The 25,136-nt window shown below is 40.5% G+C and overlaps 1 protein-coding gene across 1 annotated transcript in view; it reads right to left on the bottom strand.

Moving 5' to 3' along the window:
• ERP44 (endoplasmic reticulum protein 44) overlaps positions 1–25,136 on the bottom strand; it is a 31,066-nt gene that overhangs the window by 2,808 nt on the left and 3,122 nt on the right. The window contains exons 2-11 of the mRNA XM_083583363.1: positions 17,211–17,283; positions 16,344–16,383; positions 15,839–15,954; positions 9,353–9,537; positions 8,458–8,573; positions 7,974–8,031; positions 6,377–6,493; positions 4,337–4,448; positions 2,688–2,829; positions 103–205 (exon numbers count right to left, since the gene is read on the bottom strand). Of these exons, the coding sequence (XP_083439489.1) occupies positions 103–205; positions 2,688–2,829; positions 4,337–4,448; positions 6,377–6,493; positions 7,974–8,031; positions 8,458–8,573; positions 9,353–9,537; positions 15,839–15,954; positions 16,344–16,383; positions 17,211–17,283 (1,062 nt within the window). The remainder of the gene's footprint in view (positions 1–102; positions 206–2,687; positions 2,830–4,336; positions 4,449–6,376; positions 6,494–7,973; positions 8,032–8,457; positions 8,574–9,352; positions 9,538–15,838; positions 15,955–16,343; positions 16,384–17,210; positions 17,284–25,136) is intronic.

Genomic DNA, 25,136 nt, shown 5'->3' with positions numbered 1-25,136 from the left:
ACCACACAGTCTTCCCATGGAGAACAGAATGCTCATGCTTGCTTTAATACTGCCAATTTCAGACCTCGCCCAGGAGGGCAGGACTAAAGTGCTTGCTCTTACCTGACCAGGTGCTACATCAGTTGGATCTGGGCCATGGTGAAATTCCCTGTGCAGTTTCCCAGAGTGCAAATCTAGTACAAATTGCTTGAGTTTACCTGGAGTACTGAAACAACAAAGACAAAAAAATCCACACAAATAAAAATGATAAAGTTGAACAAAATCCAGAAGGCTCACGACACCTTTGTTCTGGGGTCTGGGAAGAGGCACTCTGCCTTTCTATGATGTAATCAAACCTAAGGCTGCTCACAATACAATATGATTGCCTTCTGGAATAAAAAAATATTTCTAAGAGCATGTTTAAATGCTGGCAAAGAGAATACAAGTACCAAGCAAGTTCATATGGAATTCACTGAGCACTGCAGTATTGCTGGTTTATACCTGTTCTACTTTTGGTCCATTATCCACCTTTCCTCCTTTTCCTAGCAATCTAATTTTCTTTTCCCAGTCTCACTTTATTCTTTTTCTTTTTTTGCCTATGTAATCTGTATTTTCTATGCTAATAAAAAGGATGGGAGGCTTGCATTTAGGGTGGACTTACAAAAGACAATCATCCTGTCCCTTTGAAAAAAGCACTTAGCCTTTCATACAAAAACTGTGTTCGAAAATAGCTAAATCCTAAACAAAATCTAAAATAAAAAATGTATGATTATATTTCATATGTCCAAGGTTTTTTTTTTAAAGTCAATAATACTGGCTTGAGAGCTAGACTAGGGCCTGGGGCAAGCTACTCCAATAGCTCTTTTTTCTTCCTTGCTCCTGAGGACACAGCAAGCATTTATTCCCTTCATTAATTCCCACAGAGCTGGCCAACCCAATAACTTCATTGTATGTTCCCTTCAGCCCCCTGCTTACTACAATACAGCAGAGAACAGCAGGTGCCAAATGCACAGTTCACAAATACAAATGACTGTCAGGTAGCTGTATTGACAAAAATGCCTTTGAAAGCTTCTCCAGTGCTTGAGTAATTGCATAGACACCAGAGATGAACACTGATGGCGTATCAGCTCAAATTTCTTCAGAGATCATCTACTGTTTCCCCACATCAAAGACTGCTTGAATACAGCAACCAGTGTTCTGTATGTTGTCAGTGTCTTGACGCTGAAGATTAGGGGCTTAAGCCAGTAGTATGTTAAGTGCTAAATACAGAAATCTAGGAAACACAGTAGTATAACACTGCAATATGAAGAGAGCCCAAACCAGGAGGCTCAAAACATTTGTCTCTATCATGACAATATACAAGATAAGGGCAGGGCTAACAACCCTCTACTTCCCTTGCTACTGGTCCTGCAAATGAATTGCACCCTCTTGGTCCATGGGGGAGAGGCACCCCATCATGGTTCAAGTCAGAGGGTGAGACTTCCTAAGAACGTAAGACTAGCCTTCTGGAACAGGCCAGTGGCCCATGCGGTCCAGAATCCTGCTCTCACAGTGCGCACCCAAGGAGCAGAACATGAGCACACAAGCATTTCTCTGCTCCTGTATCTGGAAGCATTGCTGCCTCCAACGGTAAAGGCAGAGCATAGCCATCCAACTAACAGCCATTGGTAGCCCTCTCCTCTTCCATGAATTTGCCTAATTCTATTTTAAATCCATCCAAGTTGGTTGCCATCCCTGTCTCCTGGGGGAGCAAATTCCACAGTATGCCTATGTGTTCCGTGAAGAAATCCTTTCTTTTACCTGTACCAAATCTTTCCACATTCAGCTTCACTGTGAGTTCTCGTGTTACCAGAAAGGGATAACTTTTCTCTACCCACTTTCCCTATGCCATGCATACTTTTATAGACTTCTATCATGCTATGTCTTGTCTCTAAAATAAAAAATCCCAAACACAGCAACCTTTCTTCAGGGGGGAGTTGCTCTATCCCCTTGATCGTCTTCGCAACCCTTTTCTGAACCTTTTCCAACAACAATATCCCTTTTGAGGTGAGGCAACTAGAACTGTGCACAGTGCTCCAATGGTGGTTGCACCATAGATTTGGGTAATGGCATCACTGTGAGAGGCAACCTCTGGGACGTATCCCTCCAGTTATTTATATTTGTTTTCTTCTTCAAAAGCATCTGATCATCAACTCCCTGCCTATGCTACTTTGAGAATTTACCGTGTGCTCCTTTCAGAACAATCCATTTCCTTTTCCTTAAAAAAACGGTCAGAATCCAAAGGCCCTTGTTTTTCAGAATCCAAAAGCCCCTCCTTCCTATTGTAGCACTTTATGTTGCCCAAAGCCGCAACACAGGGGGACCAGGTGGAGCAGAATCCAGCAGTGCAGAGAAACTACAGCAGGAAGGGGGAAACGGCATGCATGATAGCTGTGTGAACACCCACAGGGGGCTCTCTAAAATCCAGCACATTTTAGCATTCAATTATTGTACTGGGGATGAGGGGCCTTGAATGCTGATTGCATTTTGTGTTGTTCTAATACATCCAAACCCAGAGTGGCTGGTGGGACTGGGGTAAGCATTTATTTTTACACGCTGCTACATAATATGAAAAAGGCATTGGTTGTCCACCCTCTCCTTCTCCCCACACGAGCCCCTTCCCTCTTTTCAAGGCTGGACGGCCAAGAGAAAAGAAATCATCTACTCACGCCACATCGCTGAAGTCTGGGAAGACATACATGTGCCTAAAACTGTCAATAGCAATAACAGGACAGTCTGCTGGAGTCTTCTGAATGTGGAGGAGTGGATGTCTGAACTTGTCACAATCAGCATGTAAAAAGTTTATCGTACCTTGAAATTCAGAAGCAAACTTTAGTTTGTTTTTTTAAAATGTAAGTCACAACAAACAACAGTATATTTAATAGGTCTTTAGATAATGACTGGTAGAAATATGCCCACGTGTTGGTAGACATATTTCCATGTGACATCCACAACAGACCAATTATAAAAGAACTCTTTTTATAACATCCATTTATTAACCTTGCGCCACCACAAAGGTGATGAATTTTCTACATAAGCAGAAACCATATAAAGTGTAGATAATCAACATGAAACTACTGCACACATATTATACTTGCATAAATGCACTGGGAGGCCATGGAATACAGCTGGAAGTGTCTGCAAAGTATGTAAACAGCCATTTTTTGCAATCAGTTGTAGAAATAATTACACATGTCCCATGCAACTCCATTCTCAATTTGGGATGAAGCATGGTGAAGAAATGTTCCCTAATATAGATTTCTATGTGAGCTTTCTTTATCCTAAGCAAGGACTCATCAGAAACATTTTTTCAATTGCTTTCCTTCTAGCCTTTTCCTTACCTCCTCCATTTCAAGCTCAGTTCTTTTTTTTCCTTTTTTAAAAAAAGGTCTTGTCAATTTAGACTGTGAATCCAGTGTTAGTCAGATTAAGAGTTGGCCAAGTAACTTAAGTAACTGAAGTCCATTGATTTAAGTTGATCTACTGCAAGTGTGAGTTAGATATCACCTTGCAGTGATATCAGTAGGCTCATCCCATGTCCCATTTCATCAGCTTCCACCACTTTTCAACACCTTCACACATACACCCTTTTTACAGCCTCAGGTGTTGCTTAAAGTAGCTCCATTCCCCACATCCCCGTTTTGACTCAAACCCTGGCAAGTCAGCTACCACCAATAGCAGCACGTTACAGGTGCTCTGAACATGAGGCACGAATTTTAAAGATCCCCAAGCCCATTCTCAAAAATGCAAAGGACAGCCCTATGCTGCTGAGGACATAACCCTAATCATATATGTGAGCTACAAAGTTTGCAGAGGATGCTGCACAGGGAAATGTTATGTCCTGGACTTGGATCTTGCTTGTGGGCTTCCCATAGGCATCTGGCTGGCCATGGATGAGACTCTGGTATGATCCAGAAAGGCTCTTCTTTTGTCTTTATATTCTTATAGACCCTTAGCCCGTTTATGTGGAAGTTGACCGACTGTAGTCTACTGACTTGAGTGGTTGTAACATAAACCTGCCACTGTGGGTACTGATGAAGATAGGATGTAGAACAAGACTGGAGAGCCTTTGGCCCTCTAGATGCTGTTGGACTCCAACAACCTCACTCAGCATAGCCAAGGATTAGGAATGATGGGAGCTGTTGTCCAACAACTTCTGGAGGGTGACAGGTTACCCTGCCCCATTCTAGAGGATCTCTTTCACTCACAGCAAAAAAAAATAAATTCTGATTTGTCAATTAATACTGTTTTCTGGATTCAAAGGCAACACACACAAACGGAATTAAATGCAAAGTGCAAGGCAACAACACACACCTACCCTTTTCACTTATTAACTGGCGTGCAACTTCCTGCTGGAACTTCTCTAGACTTTCTGTGTCATCTTTCATATGAAAGAGTATAAGAAAAGGAAGACCCTCTTCTGTCAATTCCTATGTGGAGAGAGAAGAATTGGCAAAGAGTGATTTCCGTTTTCTACCACTTTTTCCTTACATTTTCAGCTGAATCTGCAGGACTTCCATGTTTATCAACTCTTGGCATATTATGTAAAGGAGTATTCAAATTAGAGTGGACAGAGCTTTCAAGGTACAAAACACAACTATTCAGATGAGCCTGCAACACTTCAAATAAATCTTTGTTTTAACATGGGAACAGTCTCCAAAACAAAAAAAAGGCCGAACATTTTCATGAGCTGGGAGTTCAGATACTTCTAATGGGGAAACTGAAATACCAAGTGTAAGCCAGAATGAGGTTTTATCAGGTTCATGGTATATACATTTGGCCAACTAAGGAAAGCCATCAATGGTTAAAAACAGAGGAGTAAAATTTTACTTGTTCCAGTAGTTAAAAGATATATTTGGAACAGCATAAAAGCAATGTTGAGCAACTGATTCAAAACCCCAGGAGACAGCAAAAAGCACACATTGGCTGATATGTCAGGATGCTTTTTACTAACATATTTACCAAACTCAGGCATGTCTAGATAGGTGCGAACTCCTTGAAGAAGTAACCCATGTTAGGGTAAGGGAGCTTAGGTTTTGGCCTCAAGCTGGATTCAGGTGCTCTCCCTGCTCTGCATGCTAACCACCTCAGTCCTAAATTATTCCAGGTGTTCTTTCCATTCCAGCAGGACAACATCACATGGGATGAGCGCCTACCAGCCACACAGCAAACCAACAGCTCTAATGTCTTGCTTCGTTCACTGGGCATATTTTTATATATAGCTCAAGCTACGTTTTCTGGTTCCCTCTTCCTACCTATCTCTATTGTCTGAGGCTTAGCAGCCTGGCATTGGCAGCAGCAGCCAAGGCAGCGATGCGCAGCTTGTGCGGCACATGGGCAAGTACATATGGGGTGTGGCAACACTGCCTGCCTGCTCACACCTTGAGTTTGATGCTGCAGCTGGGGCTGGGCTGGTGTGTTTATATGGACACATGCTCCACTGCACAGGGAGTGAGGATCTTGGCAGCAGGTAGGAGCAGCCAACTGATTTATTTATTTCTGAGCATAGTCATGCATGAGTCGATGCACATAAATGGGGGGGGGGAGGGCATGACACCTGTACCTAATAGCTTGTTTTTCTCCTCAGTTCCTGTATACTCTTATACTAGATCACCACACTAACACATTTACTTATGCTGCAACCAAGAAAACACAACAAAAATCTGCAGAACCACAGTGGCGGAGTTGGCCGCTCAGGTGCCGTGCGTGACGCGCACGCCCTGCAGCCAGGGGTGGGGGCGGGGGGCGCTGCATGGAGCCTCTCTGCCACCTCCCCCTCAGCTGTAGGGTGGCTGAGGGAGAGGCGGAGGGCAGATGCAGGTCCCACGCTGCTGTTTTAGGCAGCGTGGAGCCTGCAGACGCGCAAGCCACCACGTCGCTCCCAGGAGAGGCACATGGCTCGGGCACGCTGCAGACCCTGTGGTAAGTGCCAGCCCCCGTGGTGTGGCGCCCAGTGCCAGCTGCATTTCGTTATGTTTGTTGACTGAACTAAAAAGATTCGTGAGCCCATTAAAAAAAACAAACTCATATTTTTCTTATTTTGTCACCCCCCCATCAGTGATGACACCCAGGGCAGCCCGCACCCCCATTCCTTCGCCATTGCATAACCATATGGGTAGGGTATGTAGTATATACTATTCAAATACAAGCCATCATTCTGTACAAACAACATTTGCTCTAACTTAAGTTAGAGTTTGGGAACTCTAACTTAACTTGAGTTTGGGAATTTATAGCTAAAAACATGATATCATAAAGTAAATAAAGAGCATTTGACAAGTGGTTTTTTGAGACCCAAACATGTTTATCACAATTTCTCACTTAAATATCTAGAAAGACTGAAGAATCAGATACTCCTTACCTCTCCATTCTCAAATGTAATTTCACGAACAAGTGGAACACATTTATCTTGAGTCCATGCATAAGCCAAGTCAAAATTGGTCATAGAGCCCAAGTAAACCATATCTGGAGCATTTTCCTGTTAAAAGGGGATTGTTGTTTTGTCAAATCACCAGCAGGGAAAAAACAAGAACACTGTACACCATTAAAATATACATATTGTAGTGTTCTGTGATGGAGATGTCGTAGAGCACAGAACCCTGTGGCAAGCTCCTTCTACCCCTGGCCATAGAGTCTAGGCAGCAGTATGTTGCAAGGTTCCTCTCACCCTGCTTGCCAGCAGCCGCCAACAGCATCAAGCAGGGGGCATGGGAAAGCACAGCATGATACTGCAAGATCACATGGAGAGAACACCTAGACACTACACCTAGGAGGGGGTAAGTTCTCAATAGGATGCTGTTTTCAAAAGCATCTCTGAGACTTGGGAAAGCTTGGCTCTTTAAAAAGGTGCCAGGCATAGATGACTGATCTGGACCATCAATAGTACCATGACCAATAATACAGTGTTTACTACTAAGATTTTCTAACTCTCTACAGAATTAAAAACGTATGTATTTTCATGACATTCCGTTCCAAGGGACACCCCCACCCTGCCCAAGGCAGCTATGGAGGTGTACACTAGTTCTGAAATGCTACATCAAAGTTTCAGATCCAGAAGTGCTATAAGGAAGAAAATGGTTACATCTTTTGTTAAATTTAAGGAGTCAGATTTGTGAATGATCTGTTCTGCAATACACTCTATTATATGGTTTTTTTAAAAATGGCTTCAAAATGTGGAGCTTGTAGCTAATATGCCAAAGGTTTGTCACACATCCAAGCTTTCTTTTTTTACTGAGGAATTCCAGAATCACTACACAATCTTCCTCTTTGGAAGTTTCAACTGTTAGATTTCTAAAACACCTAGACAATCAATAACTATTTACCGTATTTTTTGCACCATAACACTCACTTTTTTCCTTCTAGAAAGTAAGGGGAAATGTCTGTGCGTGTTATGGAGGGAATGCCTATGGGTGGCATGCCTACGGATTTCCCTCCTCTAAAAACTATGTGCGTGTTATGGTCGGGTGCGTGTTATAGAGCGAAAAATACGGTATCTCATTTATCTAAACATTTATACAACAGCTTCCAATCAAAACAAAGCAGTTTATAGTATTAAAAACTAGCACAATAAAACAGTAAAATACTAAACAAACACCATTACCATAGAATTTGCAACAGAGCTAGAACTAAAAACTAGTGCTCAGGAATGTGTGGATGAATAGGTGTGTTGCAAGCAACTTGTGGAACACCATTACCAGAGGTGCCTACCATATATTTGGTGTCGTATCTATGTGCATATTGTTGGGCGAGTAGATATTAATTGCCTGTTTCAATCTTGGGCATCTCCACAATCAGGTGGTAAAAAATCCCAAACACCTCTAGCTGAATTCACTAGAAAACTGCAACTTTAACATGCTCCAATTGGCAGGAAGCACCAAATCTAATATGAGGACTACATGATTTGGGCTAGCTACTTTATCAAATATAAGGATAAGGGATAGAAAAATATTTAAACTCACCCCAGGTGGCTTATAGATCACGTTGTCCCCACTAAATCGTTCTGGTTTGGAAACAGACCTAAGACAGGTAGTTACAATTTATCTTCTTATTAAGGTTAAGTACACTCAAGGTTAAGTACACTTACAAAATACAGGGCAAGGAGCAGATTTACAGTTAGTATCCCAGTCTCTACTGCAAACCAAGCCAGATAGTTTTTCCCCATGGCAGAGTATGAGCAGATTACAAAAACGGGGCATGGGGTAGCTTCTTTGAGGAGATAGTACCTTCAAATTCAGATTTTGGAAGCAAGTGTCCCTAGTTTTTAAGATTCCTGTCAGCAGGATTTCTGGAGGGATGCTAGAGAAATATATCTTATAGAATCATATATTCATTGATGTGTGGTCTCAGTGGATTAATGCTACTCTTCTGCATTTAATACAGTAGTATTTGAGCTACCCAAATATATCATTGTATTTTTTTTAACAACAACAACAACAATCTTACCCAAATGCAGCAAGGAAGACACAGTCATCATGCAAAATATTTGCTACTCTTTCAAAAGTCTTGTAATTATCAGAGTCTTTGTGTTCAAAGTATCCAATAATATTTCTTTTACTGTGCTGTAACAAAAAACACATGAGGCATTATAACTCGAATTTTCATTTAACCTTCAGTCCTTGAGCCAGGGGGGGAAATGATTCCAATTTGTGACCAAATGGAGTGTCAGAATACGCTAAAGGTTTATGAATATATAATGAATACAAAGTCCCTCTTTGTTGCAAAATGGATTACTTGTTTAAAGTTAGCATATCTGACATCCGATTACATTATCAAGAAAGCCATAAAAAATAAGCCATTAAGGGCTGGTTTGCATGTTAAGTCATAGGTTCACTGCTTTTTGCACATGCTAGAAGAAACCTGAGAAAATCACACCTCTCTCCCTTGCTTTGCTAGGCAGCCAGAAGGATTCGACTTCCTTTTCAAAGGATGCTAGTTTAGCATTAAGTATGAACCAAATATTGTGAGTCAAAAAACCCTTAAATTAAGTCAATTTAAACAAGGCAACTCCGAACCATGGGTTATGAAGCTGACTTCTTTAACTAACCACAGTTGGTTTAATTCAGAGTTCATTTGACTTGTCCATGTTGAGCCAGGATTCTTAACAGAGTGGAGCACACAGAGTGGATAACAGTCAACCATTGTTTAGCGTTACATACAAATGTGGCTTAATACCACAAATATAGAGCATTTGTGTAACAGTTGTCACTAGCTATGAAACAGGCAGAACTTCCTAAGTGGGGAACATGCATTTCCCAAGTTATACATTGTCATTTAACATACTGAAATGAAAGGGAGACAGACAGACAGACAGACAGAGCGGGGGGCAGGCGGCACTCACATCTAGAGACTTAATTTCTTCCAAGCTGAGTATTTCTCGAATAGGATTACTTTTCTGTTGTCGGATATAATCTGCTATGGCTGTCACCGATCTTTGACCCCGATATTCTCTCTTCATCATCATTCCATTCCGGAACAATTTTAGAGTTGGATATTTGCTTATCCTGTACCTTTGAGCTATGTCCGCTGAAAAAATAATTAAAAGACATTTGAAAATATGCAATTTTAAATGTATAGAGTTAGTATTCTTTAACCAATAATGCTGCTATCCCCTTCTTTTAAATATCATGAGAGAAGTAATTAAAGTTTATTCTTTTAAAACCACAAGCTTCCAGAATATGGGTCAGTCAGAATCCCAACTTTTTCTATGTATGGTTGCTTTTAACTAATGGGGTATTTCAGACCCCAAATACCAATGTGTGTAGTTGGGACCTTGTACTATAAATAACCCTTAATATTGTACTATAAACAGTAATCCTTAACAAAATGCCTTGTTTTGACATGTAGTCACTGTCAGAAACATGGGAAGGGTTTAACCCCAATGCTAGACCAGTAATTCAAGTGTAGGAAGGTTATTTTTTCCCAATATGGACTTCAGATGTCCAGTCAGTCCAGTGTTGTTGAGGTAATAAGTACAGTACACACATTAAGGAATCTGATCAGAATTTGCTTCTTAGCAAACAAGCACCTTTTAAAACACTTTTAACACAAACTTGCCCTTGTTCAAGAACCTCATACTATTAATTGGGTTTTGACTGCAGTAATTTAGCACTTAACCTAATTTAACCAATTAGCTAAATTAGCTGTTAATCACCTACATTTTAAGAGGCTGACATACCTAATTTCAGTTACCTTTAATTTTCTTTAAACCTTCTCTTAAGGTAATTTTGTATATGTAGGTGGTTTTTTTAAATACTTCTTGTGATTATGGCAGTAAAAATCCCAGAGAAATATGAATCAGACAGTTAAACTCAAAATAGGAAAGAGAATTGAAAATTGGACTCAAGTGCTATTCAAGACAGAGGGGACTAGAGATGTTAGACGTTTACAAAAGGAGTTAACCTATTTCTAACATGAGGTAAGGTTCACCCAAATGGCTGCCCTGTACATACTCCAGATGTGTATTACTGTCTAGTGCTGCAGTGATAGCTGTTTCCCTCAAAAGATGGAATCTGACACTTGTAGGTTACTTCCATTATAAAGATGGATCCAAGAGGGGCCTCCAAGTACCAAAAGTAAATCTCATTGAGGGGACCAAGTTTCATTGGTTCAGACACAATGGCGGCTCCTTTGAATAAGTGTTTGACAAAAGGGTGCCCTGCAAAGGGGCTGTCAATGTTGGTATGGAGAACTCTTTCTGCTGCCAACAGCTGCCTTTTTAGTGTGTGTGTGTGTGTGTGTGTGTGTGTGTGTGTGTGTGTGAGAAACCCTGACCCAATCCATCTTGCATGATTCTAAATATATGAGGTACCTCTACAGCAATGGGGGTGACTGTCTGACACCTACACTTTACAGCAAACAAACCCTGTCCAAGTTATGGACAGTTATGGAAGATCTGTGGATGTCTACATTATATGAAGCACCTACTCAGATGGGCTCAATTCCAAGAGGTGCTCCTGTTCAATATCCACAGGCAAAGTCGTAACCAGTTAGATTGTGGGTGGAGGAATAGAGAACAAGGTAAGAAGATCCAATCACTTAGGAATTCTTCAACCTGGACTGAAGTTGATCAACTCTGAAAACCACAGGCATCTGAGGACCAGAGCCTGATAGCCTTATACTTTGCATAAAGTCCATGCAATCAGTGGCAGGGGAGGGAATACACATGTGTTCTCTCTATACACATTTTCTGCTTCCGTATCTTGAGATGAACTGTGGTATCTTGTTGGTGCACAATAGAAGACCGATATTCCTCCTTGTCTCAACATCATATGTCTATCTGACTTCATGGACAAAAGAGGGAATGTGTGAGGATGTGCTTGGTCAATATGGAACCTATATTAAAGAATACTATGGAAATGCCACTGGTTTTGATGCCAGTATTAAAGCTATGGATCTCCCATAGCTTTAACATGTAGCTTTAATACAATTTAACAGTGAAATTTTTATGACGTCAGTACAGTGGACGCTTGGGTTGCGAACGTGATCCGTGTAGGAGGCACGTTCACAACCTGCAGTGCTGCGTCTGCACACGCGCGGGTCGCGATCCGGTACTTCTGCGCATGCGCGGGCACCAAAACCCAGAAGTAACCTGTTCTGGAACTTCTGGGTTTCGGCGTGTCCGTAACCCAAAAATGCGCAACCTGAAGGTCTGTAACCCGAGGTATGACTGTAGTGTCTTTAAGCCAACAACCCATCCTCTTAAACCAGAAAAGCAAACGTTTGTGGACATGCTGGGGAATACCTAAAAAGAATTGTCACACCATGTTCCATGTCAGAGAAGTTGCCGATAAACTCATTGGGAAAACAGCACAACAATTGGCAAACAGCTGGTATATGGTGGTCACTGCTCAAGATACAGGTGCACTGGCCCTTCTTCTATCAGGCCATTTCCCTCAAACTACACCACCTGTCCTACACCTTGATGCCAAACAACTGGAAGCCTTAAAATGTGCTCCCATTTGTTTCTTGGCAACCTGATGACAGGTAGCCCACTAGGGACTACAGTGCAGCCAATTTCAATCCAAAGTGGGGCCTGCACTTAGTGCAAATATTCTTTGCACTGCTGACTATATATGCAGAGGAAGATGCTTTGTGTTGTTGAACTGAATTCAATTTGGGCCATTCCCACAAAGGGGGGGATTACTTTTTGCTTATATGACATCAGGGTCATTTTGGCACCAGGTGACTGAGAGGTGGCCAGCCTTGCTTATTTGTCAAAATGGCCTATGAGGGCCATTTGGCCAGCTTTGGATCCAGACTTCCAGCTGAAAAGGGTTCCCCACTCTTTTTCTCCACCTGCATCCCTTGGACATGTGAGACATTATCCGCTACCTCTGCATGGATGCAGTCAATGCTGGTGCCTGTGCTTCCTTTGGGCCATCTGCCCTTGCAAAGGTAGCAAGAGGCATTGTAGTGAACACGGACCTGAACACTGCCAAGGCTAATAACCTGAGTGAAACTCAGGAGCAAAACAACCAATTCTGCTCCCCTGTAGAAGGCAGAACAAGTTATTCCAGATTTTAGAAATAATTTAAACCATCATATTCTGCTGGGATGTGAACAGCCAATTAAAATAGCTTGTGACAAGAAAGGTTAAAACCATCTGAAACAAAAATTGCAGCTGAAGTACAGCGCCATACCAACGGATAGTTTGTAAAGTAAGCTTGCAAGATCAATGGAGGATGAATCCAAATATCCCATGGCAAGAACAGTAGGCAGTTCTGAATACATTCGCCTGGTCTTCAGCCTCCTACCCACCTACCCGCTTCAGGGGGCTTCAGAGTAGCCATGTTCAGATAGTAAATAACAGCTTCTTAAACCTCATTCATGTTTCCCCCCCTTGCAGCTTCCTCTCCTACTCCCACTCTGTGCTTCATCCTGCTTCATTAAGCCAACATTTCCTCTTATAGCTAAGTCAAGCAACTCTGGTTCAATGTTATCCTGGTCTGCTAACCAACATTAAAACAGAGCTCCTCAGTTTGAATATTATCAGGAAACAACAGATTAATGCAAACTAGGATTGCTGCAACAAAGCCAGCAAACAATTTGATGAGGGACATTTATGGTATATGAAGTTATGGACAAACATCTGAAGCATTTTCCTAAACTGTATACAGACTACCAAAACCACCATCTAGAGACAGTAGGGTTAGCCTACCATCAGCAGTGCCTTTGGAAATTATCTTTCAGAAAAGTATAAAAAATGCAAAGACATGAAATGCTGTTTGAACTAATTCACAAGTCAAACAGTGAACATCTTAAATAATTTCATTAAACCTTGACATGTGATACAAGTGGAGTCAACACAATTATAGCTACTACAATATACTTCTAAAATTGAAAACATAAAAGTGCAAACAATGTTATGATTTTTATTCATCAACAACATGTGTTGTTCATCAAAGTACTTGTTGCTGACTTCCAAAAGATTCCTACCTGAAACTGGTATAGCTGGCACACTGAATAATTTGAAACATATAATGGGGGGAGGGGGGATCTACAGGTGTACATTTAGCAAATCCCATTACATGTGTGCATGAGCTTGCATATCCGGCGCCGGGGTGCCCCCCTGGCAACTCCAAAACAGGAGAGGGAGTGGTGGAAAATGTCCTCTGCCTCCCCCACCGCCCCGATCCCCGGTGTGGTGGCAGCGATCAAGTAGGAAAACGTGCTGGTGGACATACTCTCTGGCACTGGGGCGCCCGAGAAGGCATCCTGGGAAGGCTGCACACCGCCTTTTGCCAGGAAGCAGGAGGAGGACAACGACTGGGAGCAGGGCCGTCTTTAGCAGATGCAGAGGCTTGGGAGGGAAGCTGCGTGCAGCGTTCCTCCTAAGCCTCTGCAGGGATAGCTCGCCTCCTGCGGAGGCTTGGGACGAAAGCTGCATGCCCGCCAGCCACAGTTGGCAGGGCGCAGCTGGTGGGCGCGCAGGGAAAGGGGAGGCTGCCGGCAAAGCCGTGCAGCTCCCCCACTCCCTAGGGTGCCCCTGAGAGGCCGGCACCCTGGCGCAACGAACCACTAAGACCAATGGGAAAGACAGCTCTGACAGTTTCAAGCAGACACCTGCAACTTTCTGCTACCAGCAACCAGATCATATTAATTCAGGAAAGGAAGCACTTTATTTGGTAGGCTGCTCTTGATTGTTCAATCACTGTTAAGAGACTCCTTTCATTATATCTGCAGCATGCCATAATAACAACAACAACAATAATAATAATAGGGCATTATTTTCTTTTCCAACCCTTTCCCACAGTATTACAACAAAACTCCACGATCATGTTAACCAAAAATTAAATTGTATTTAATTTCCAGGCAGCCTCACCAATTAAATCTGGACCCTTCCAATCAACCACAGTCTCAGCACCCAATCTTCTACACTACCCGCTTTTTTGTTCTTTTAAGAAGCATGGTAAAACAGAAAAGCACTAATGCCTTCAGAATTTTAAGAATTGAATCTACACATCCTCCCAACAGAACATCTTTATATTGGTTGTGAGGGCAAGTAAAATGACATTTTGTCGTTAGGTATCAAACATTGTGCAGGACATCAATAATTCTTTTTAATTTGCTGGGCCTCAAAGACTGGAAGGATGGAGCTGCTAGGGCCCACAGTAGGCTTAAGCACCAGTGCACAAACAGAAGATAGATTTGAGAGCCTGACCACTGTGAATGCAGTTAAGAATGTGAAAGCAGCTACTTCTGCTTCCTACAGAGACTGCAGTTTCACAAGGGGAATGCTATTTGCATTGCAAATGATGCCTCTGCCCAATTAACACCACTAAAAGCCAATGTATACTATACACTCAGAAACCAAAGGTGTTGAGTTTTATTATTAAAAAGTTCATGTCTACTATTAAGGGGAAAGAATACTTAATTCAGAATCTTTATAGTATGTGATGCTATACAGTAAACACAGAAGGTGACATGAGACAGTTTAAATGGCAGCTCATTATATGGCTCAATTTGCTGTTCTGTGGCTGGGTCAACCATACCCATTACTGGCGTAATCAGGCATAACGAACTGTACCCATTATGATGCACGGAGAGTAACACTCATGTGTATTGGAGGACAGATGGGTTTTTTAAAAATCTAAGTTAAGGGTTTAAAAAAATATATCCTGATTTAAAGGGAAGCCAAACAGAAACCAAACATGTTCAAACCAACACCTGAAGGCTTGGATTGCAAGATACCTTAAATTCATGTTATGTTTCCTGCCCCCTTCTTCCTGCTGCAGTAATCTGTGATGCCCAAAAATGTCTCCCTAGAAGGAAGATGCTGGGCGTAGAATGAAATGGGACATTTTGCTTCAATGAACCTCCTTGAATAGAATCCATTTATCTTAGCATCCAAGCCATTGTCTTTTAAACGTGAATCATGACTGTGTATCAAACACTGGGTTAGGGCTGCTTTTCTATGCAAAAGAGAACCAGACCCCTTCGTGCTGAAAAAGCACCTCACAAGTAAAAGAGATTTCTGTATATTTCTTTCCAATTTTAGATTAGGGAAGGTATACACAGACCTACTTTTCCCAATACCACAAACCCCTGCATTTTATTTTATTATATTTTCTTAAAAACATATTTGCAAGAGAATGCAATTTCAAGCCTGGGGAAACTGTGTTGAATAATGCAGGTTATGGGCAGCCTTTACATACAAGGTTTGTAGAAATTCCTCTCTTTTGAAGTATATTTATAATTCGTTTTACTAGATATCCTTTTTAAACCACTGCAAAAGCTTGTACTTGCTCTAAAGAGGTTTCAAGACTTGAATTTGCACAACAAGACATTTAAAATGGTAACAGCTGAATGAAAAAGGATTACTCACAGTGCTGATCACAATCTACTCTGGCAAACACAACTTGATTCTTATCTGGGAAATCCTCTTTAATGACATTAGAAGCTTCCTCAAAAATAGGATGCAGCATTTGACTAAAACGACACCTGTTGAAAGGGAGAATACAAAAAAAAGGTCCAATTACTGAAAATAAAATATCTGGAGATTCCATATATAGCACCATTTGAAGGAGTAATTCTACTGTGGATTGTCATTCCCACCCACATGGAGGGGAGCAAGTGGGGGAGCCCAAGGCAGTTTCTAGTTCTAAGGGTCTAATCCTGTGAAGTACCACCTGGCCATGCTGATAGGCTACATTAGACACAAATAAAATATATCTAGTAGAAGTTTAAAAGCAAATTGAGAAAATATTTTGTTTGTTTTGCAAATTAAATATAATAAATTTAACATTGTCTAATTTCTGTTTTGAGTCTTACAACTGCAGAAGTTTGAAAGTACTGTCTTGGTATAACTGTCCAATGGAAGAAATACTTACCAATCAGCATAAAAATTCACTAAAGCAACATCTGCATTGTCTAAAGGAAAGAATGACATTTTATTGTTAAATGTTGCGACAGCAGAAAACCAAGGCCTAGCTAGGCACACACACACAAAAAATCAATCTTGACATTACAGCTCCCAGAATTGCAATATGGAGAATTTGAGCAAATATGAATTCAAAGTTTGAGCTAGCTTTAGTTACAAAACCTGAATTACTAGGCAAACGTTCCTCCCCATTTATTCTCTCTTTCTTCTGGAATGTGTTGCTCTATGCTGTAAAGGTACGTACATTTGGACACCAGTTGTCAGTGGCCTTGTAAATTAATGTAAGAACCTTGAACCTGTCCTGGTAAAATTAGCATTACACAGTCACACTTTTCACACACAAAACCAAACTTATAATTGGGAAGTAAGGGTTGCAATTATGGATACTGATGAGAAAGTGAACCCCAATAAACTCAGTGCTGAATATACTGTATGTGCCTAGGACTGCAGTGTAACTTTGATTTTACTTTTAGATTTGCGTTATAAAGCTTCTCCAGTGTTATTGAGTTCCCAAGATAAAAGCAGTTTTTTAGCAATTTTTATCTGTCACTGTTGTGCTCAATTTAGGATTATTAAATTAGCTCTCTTTAGGTGTCATCCTGTCCTATACTGTACTAACCAACAAAAGTACACATGCACAGAACAAACTAAAACTGAAAATAAAGAAATACTTAAAGCAATTCAGTGTTCTCCCCAGTCTACTTATGACTCTGAATGCTGGCAGGACACATACCAAAAATGAATTCAACAATATATTGCTTGAGAAAAGCAAATGTATTTGTAAAAAAAACCACAGGGCAAAGGTTTCCATACTTACTTAAAGTATCATCTATATTCCCACCATCGAGGCTTGTTATTTCACTTCTTGCTGGATTAAAAAACCAGGACACCTGCAAAAGTACACACGTTTTAATAAATAATCTGACATTTATCCATCTCATTCTTGCTTGGTCAAATCCTCCTCCTTGTATTATAATGAAGGGAGCTCCATGCATTAAAAGAACAGGGCAGGTCATGTAGGTGACTCTCACATATTCAGCATGAACATCTACATGATACTGTAGGGGTTCCAGCCCAGGTAGAGGTCCACATGTGTACGGTTCTTTGCTGCAAAACATCCACACTGCTGCTTCAACGTGTACAGTGAGCTCAGGAAATACGAAACACAATCCAAGTTTCCACAGTGTTGATGGCACAACAGAAGTCCATCCTAATATCCAGGAAAAGGAGCAAATATGCAAGGGCAAAATGCTAAGTCTGGCAATTCATTTATGTATTTTAAAAGACTTGCCAGGCTTTACTTTAGAAATAAATCTTAAAGTTAAGCGAAATATCGCCACATATATGTCTGGAGATGTTTGTTACTCTTTTCTGGTTTAATGTAACTAAAATAGTGGGGCCTTTAGCATTTTGAAGTTTGCTGCCCAGGGCTCATTTGGGAGGAAGGGTGGGATAAAATTTTAATGAATAAATATATTAATAAAGAACATAAATATATAAGTTACAAAAAAGGGGGGAACTGTAGTAAACCATGGAAAATATAAGGGTGGAAATAGGAGATACACAGATATGGTCAAAATAGGTATTATGCTAATTCAATAAAATTAAAACATGCCCAAAAGCATAAAGGTAAAGGGACCCCTGACCATTAGGTTCTGTTGCAGATGACTCTGGGGTTGCGGCGCTCATCTCGCTTTACTGGCCGAGGAAGCTGACGTACAGCTTCCGGGTCACGTGGCCAGCATGACTGAGCCGCTTCTGGCAAACCAGAGAAGTGCACTGAAACACCGTTTACCTTCTCACTGGAGCGGTACCTATTTATCCACTTGCACTTTGATGTGCTTTCCAACTGCTAGGTTGGCAGGAGCAGGGACCGAGCAACAGGAGCTCACCCCATTGCAGGGATTCGAACTGCCGACCTTCTGATTGGCAAGCCCTAGGCTCTGTGGTTTAACCCACAATGCCACCCACGTCCCTTCCCAAAAGCATAGGATTACTTTAAATATTTTGCTGGATCTACCTAATGAAAGAAAAAGGAAACGGAAACACAAGAGGAGAAGCTTTTTTTAAGGTCAAGAAGCTATCATTTCCAATAAAGCAAATGCCAAAACTATGTATTAAAACATTTTGGTTAAGAATGAAATGAAAAGTTTTGGAATTTCCTACATTAAACCCACCCACCCACGCCTGGCACAGAATGAAAATTGCAGAAATTCAGCAAAACTACTGAGACGATTAAAAAAACCCCAATAAGTTATTTGTATTTTTTTCAACAATACAGTTCTTCAGACATCAATAATAACAATACATTATAATCACTGACCTCCCTTCCACCCTTCCATGGTTTCCTCCAAATATTGATTGCTGCTGCATATTATAATCCATCCATAGCTTCTTTTTCTCATTTTAATCTTGATATCCCTTTTACTGCTGAATTTACTCTAAGCCTACTAGCAATTTAAGTGAAAGGGAAATTTAAGTACAGTACTGTAGAGGACAGATAACTAATTTATGGTGCAAGGTATTAACTGCAGCTTGCAGTCTGAACAAGATTTATTAGAAAAACTAAAAAGACATACTGCTGAAATACAGAAATGGGGAAGTGTGCTTAATTAAGGTTAAACGAGACATCAAATTCATCTGATAATCAAAGGTTAATGCAGTGGGCATACAGAACAATTCTGCAGTATCACAAATGTCTCTATGTCCTGAATACTGGAACAATTTAAACTTTTGTTCTGCAATAACCAATGACATTTCTCTTTACCTAAAAAATGCATTTCTTTTGATAGTCAAGGCAATACAAATTATTAGGTTTCCTTTCATTAAGCAGGCCAAATTGCTAAATATATTTCAGTAGTTTTCATTAGCAGATCCTAGCTAGAACTTTGTTTGTGGTTTAGCCTTGACTAAACAGGATTACAACACTTTCTCTTGAATTAGCTCTTTTCTGCAAAAAAAAAAAAATGGTAATTCTGCTACATGCTTAACAAGGTGCACATAAAATCCTACACAAACTAGTTTATTTTCTTTCTCTCTCCAGTTCAAATAACTGAAGCAGCTAGTAGTATAAACATTTCATGATCAGCAATAATGTGAAGCAACACTTGCAATATAAAAAAATACACAAGAGCAGCAATAAAATGCTAGAGAAGCTATAGTCGAAGAGAGAAATCTAAGTAGCAAGAAAACCCAAGGCTTGCTGGAAAAGTATATAATCTGACTTCACATGGCAGAGGATTCCACATCATGGGTACCACCACAGAAAAAGCCCTCTGAGCCCACTACAGAAAAACCATCAACTGCACCTCAGAAATTAGTGGCATGCAAAAAAAGCGTCTCCTAAGATGGACAGACAGACTCAGGTTATCCCTTGAAATAACTTTGCCCCAAGGTCCAGGCTGTATACTTGGAAACTATACCCCCTCTGAAGAGGTGGGGGACCCATTAGGATGGTCCACCCTCGCGGGCAGATGGATTCAATTGGTTTCCAGACGGCTCTGAGGGAATTTCCAACTGATATGATATGGTGCGACTTTTGAAGCCCTGGGCAACCCCTGGAACACCTGAATGACTCAGGCTGTTGACATGATCGCCCCTGAACACTCTCTCCCATTTTGTGGAGCCCATTTGGCTCCTTGGTATCAGGGTTCGAAATCAGCAGGGCGCCAGGTGCATTTTACGCCTAAAGATTCTCAATTTGTGAGCACCTCAAAAGGTCTGGGTGCCATTTTTTGCGCCTGGCTAACATTCAAAGATTACCGAAATGTATGTGCTTTGAAGCCTCGAAGTATGAGGATAGACAATATATTAAGGAGTTTAACAATAATGAGTAACAGTGCTAAGCAGTGTTGCCAATAGATCTCCCCTAACCCCTTTATCATGTTTTTTCACTTCCACAGATGGGCATGTGTAGCAGTATTAAAGTATACCATTGGCTTATGTAGTTCTATGGTATTGTTTAGCTACCTGTCCCTAGACTCATGATCTTAAATAACACCAGCTGAATGGAATTGCTTGTAATTTTAATATTTCATTTGTAGTAAACCACTTAGAAGTTCAATACATCAAGTGATATACAAATTTGGTTAAATAAAGAAGATCAGTACTGAAAACATAACCCTGGGCTCCTTCAATCATTTGGGCAGTCAGGTACTACCTGCTAGAAGCTCTGTGGAGAAAGAGTCTGGTGGGCATGGGACTTGGTCCTGACCTCCCTGTATTACAAAAGTTAAGCTTTTAAGTACTATATGAACATTGATAGACATATAACCTGACATGACTATGTACATACACAAGGGATCTGGGGCTATCTAAGGTGAACATCTTTAAATCAATAAGCTCGAATACAGTGGTGTTGCAGAAACTCTCATACCATGAAATCGTTACTCCTAAGCCTCTCTTAAATGCCATTTACATACATTTCCAGCACAGTTCTCTCAATTAGCCCTAAATAGTAACCCAACCTCCTGTCAGGAAAGCTTAATGAGCAAAGGTGTTGCTGAAGTGAAAAGGGCTACTAGACACAAAATTAGAAATTACAACATATCCAAAATGGGGTCAGAAACCTTTTTACAATTGACTGTATTATGTACATCAGGGCAAACCAAAGTTGATCAGCAGAATAAGGTGATGACAGAAAATAAAAAAGGTAAGTCTTCAAAAGTAGGCTGCTGAACAGCTGTAAGGCATGGGTGACGGTATTAGAATTTCAAGTGGCGAAGCAGTGCTGAGGAAGCTCTATCCACCCATTCACATCTCATGGGCTTCAAGACTAGAAGTAAGCCCAGGTAAGAGAAAAGTTACAAGGGTGGGTGGGCCAGAGGAAAGGTTCAGCACTTTTCATTTTGAAAATTGCTCTCACACTTCACTAGGGCTGAGCGATGTCTGGCTTCCTACATCATGATATATCACCAGCTAAACATTGTGATATTTTGATACGTATCACAATGTCTGAAATAAGGATGTAAGGTGAACAGGGCAAAGTCCTGAAAACTGTTACTGTACTCCTTAGGAGTCTAAAACGGATACATTTTTACTTAACTATAACATATTGTTACAACTGTTGGCTTGTATTAAAAAACAACAGTTAAGGATCTGGGCAAAGGTAGCATCAGACTGAAGCCACAGAATTAGAAGACATATTTATTCCATTCTTGTACTCCAATTCCTTGCAGCCTATCAGATACAGAGGCTCAGTGTGCATGTCACAGTTAACAGTTTAACATGAATGTGCTGAACTGAGCTGTTTTGCTCTACCCTGAGGATTAAAAGATCCCCGGCTTACTGTTTTGGAATCAAGGACTGTGCTTTGTCTTGCTCCAAACCAACGGTTAGTGCTGTTTGAAGCAAAACCACAGTTCCCAGTTTAGACACAATGCTAAATTAGGGATCATGGTTTGTTTTCCCCACAATAGCAAGGATGAACAAAGTGGGTGAGATCAGGTTGTGCACACTACATCACTATACAGTTTACCATGATGTGTGAATGCTGTTATGGTTGTCTCAAGAATCCACATGAACAGGAAGAATCAGTCCACAAATCTATCGCTTCCCTAAGAAGTCTCCATGTCAATTTTCTTCCCTTCAGCAATGTTCCCTGGTTTCACCTTTTGTACATCACTCAGACTTTCATCAGGCAGTGTGTCAAGGATTCCACTGAATGTTTGGGTTAAACCAGCCCTTGAATATACACAAATAGCATAAACCTTTGTAAGTTAGCATGCTTTTTGCTACTATTAAATATGCTCCTTTAAGTACCACAGCAGTCCTAGAACAGTGAGCTAATTTCCACAATCACATTTTATAAGTAGACTCCTATCTCTTTGATCTCTGTACACAAAAATTTCTACCAGTAACTGCTGAGTGGAAACTGGTAACTGAAATAAGAACAGGGAAGTACTCACATTATTAAAAACATACTTATTAGCACAAAGCAACATGTACCCATTTAAATATACAAATACTGCTCAAAATACCATGAGCTCAATTTATGATATCCTTTAAGCATCACTTAAAACACCATCCAAAACCAAAACTACCTAGTTGCTTCTGTCTTATTCAGTACTTGCAGATATCAAAACTCACACAGCAAGTTTGTATCAGTTTATATAAACACACAATATGTTTATATTGGGCTTTAAAAATAACGCTGAATACTAGCATTTTTTCTAACTCTGGAATACTAGAATGGAGCATACTATTTGATGCTAGTACCAGGATTTTTATTTTTTCCCAGCTATGCTAATACAACAGTATACAAGTATATTCTAAATGTACTTTGATCTGATCAACATGGATGTCATCAATAAAAACAAGCTCTTAATTATTTTGTTCCCTATTCTTCTAGCATCTATAATTTTTGCTTTCTCCATAAGTTCACTATTTGATTGTTCTCCTTACCCTCTCAGATACCCCCAATTCATCATTTTTCCTAAGTGTATCCCACATGAAACATAATCCATACACTAATGAAATTAATACAGGAACAGCCTTCCAAAACCAGAGCCATGTACCATAAAATCCATAATTTGTTTTTAATCATCAGGTGACGGCACAGCTCAAGAGACGGCAGAAAACACACAGTAATAACTCAATTAAAGGCTCACTCAATATTTAAATGGAATCTTAATCTGCATCATTTGCTCAACAGCTTTCAAAGCATTGAGCTGGTTCACACATCACATTTGATCACAGTTTAAAAAACCCCAACAGCATTTAATGTGAATATGCAGAATGCTGGTGCACACTACTGAAAAGTTATTGCTGTGATTCTTCCCCATATATGCCTCACAACAAGCCAGAGTCTGGTTTATCATGACATACAAGCCTGCCATAACAAGACAGACTCTGGTTTGTTTTGCGGCACCCAGAAAGGACCATAATGAAAACTTCATTTAAACCACACTTCGTTTCATTTTCAGGTTTGATTTAATTTGAAATGCAAACTGGGCCATTTGCTCACTAGCCACTTGCCTGTCATATAATTATTCCCCTGGCATCCAGATACAAAAGCTGCAAGAAGTTGCCTTGATGTGTGCGGAGTTTGAAATTAGCAGGACTCCAGCACATTTTGTGCCTGAAGATTCTCCATTTGTGAGCACCTCTAAAAGTCTGGGTGCCATTTTTTGTGCCTGGCTTACACTCAAGGATTATTGAAATGTATGTGCTTTGAAGCCTCAAAGTATATGTTAAGGATAGAGTACGTATATCCTTAACAAGTATATGTTAACAATAAAGAGTAGAGTATAGTGGTAACAATAAAGAGATTAGTATAAGTGGAAGAACACTGGTCCCAGGATTAGTCTCCAGCATCTACAGATAAACATGGAAAGATCCCTTGACTGAAAATCTGGGGTCCCACTGCCAATCAGTGTGGATAATACTAAGCTAGGTGAATCAGTGGTCAATGACTTGGTATAAGACAGCTTCTTATGTTACTATCTTTGGGGATATTTCTGCAACTACAGAAGCTGGTTAATACAACTCAGTCCCACCATACCTTGGTCTCTATTGCAAAGATTTTGTAGTCAAAGTTCTGTTAACCATATGACTAAGAAATGGAACTTGAGAAATACAATTTGGTCTTTTTCAACTACAAAAGACTGGCAAGCACAATTTGTTCTGGTTCACATATAACATTAAACCATGCACTATGTGCGTGAGCCAAACTGGCCCGAGTGAAGCCTCCAACTTCTGTGCTCTCCCCTACTCTTTTCCTATGCAGCTGGAAAAAGGACTTTCCTAGAGTTCATGTTCACTTCCAAATAATTCTGGCTTCAAATGACGTAAGACTCGCAGAACGTAGTCTGAAATCTTCTAGACAGTTTCTAAACAAGCCAACTTCAAACCATGGGTTATTGAAGATGGCTCATTAGCTAACTCTTGCAGTCACTTCCAACTCTACAATTCTATGAGTCTATGGTTTGTACATGCTAAGCTATGATTCTCTGAAAGGGAAACTAAATGCTAGCAAAGCCCTTTAATATGGCGATGTGAGATAAGGGGGAAGGGGTGTGGCACATTCCAATGTGGTTTAGTGTTAAGTGCAAACCAGATATCAAAATCTCTTGGCCAGTTCTTGTTTCCTCTGGCAACACTGTTTATGGTTTTGCTTGATTCAGCAGCTGTTTTTTTATGCTCAAGAAAGGAAAGCATTTTGAGTCAGACCCAAACTTGATAGGATTGTGGCCCGATTTGAAACAAGCCAAGTCTTTTTGAAAAGGGCGGATTCATATTCCATCCCACCCACCCCCTTCAGCATTTAAGTGCTACTTATCTCTCTGCTTGTTCATGAGAAATAATAAAATTAGATGGCTTAGTTTTGGTTGAGTAAGAATGACAGAAACAGCACCGGTCAATTTTTACAGGATTCTCCTGTTGTACTAATCTGATGAATACCTGTGATGAAAATCAAAGCTGCTTCAACACTTTGTTCCTTCAGCATTATGTCTGATAAAAACCTATCTTCCATTTAGACAAGGTAAACAATACATAGACACACAAGGCTGTTTTGCCCTTTAAACTTGTCTGACAGGAACCAAAGAGACAACCTTCCCAATTTATGCCACCTAAAACTACTTTCATGGGCTAAGGAATGAGTAAGTTCTGAACTTACAATGAAACCTATTTGTTTGGGTGTTAACTTTCCCCTTGTCAATCAAATCACTTGCTGCATGTCTTCAAAGTGGATAGCTTAAGGTACCCTGGTTGCCACTGCCAAATCACTCTGCATGAAGTAAGG

The sequence above is a fragment of the Podarcis filfolensis genome, assembly GCF_964270895.1.
Source record: "Podarcis filfolensis genome assembly, chromosome: 13".
In the NCBI taxonomy this organism is placed as follows: Eukaryota; Metazoa; Chordata; class Lepidosauria; order Squamata; family Lacertidae; genus Podarcis; species Podarcis filfolensis.
The sequence above is the reverse complement of the archived record's forward strand: the minus strand, read 5'-3'. Positions and strand labels throughout refer to the sequence as shown.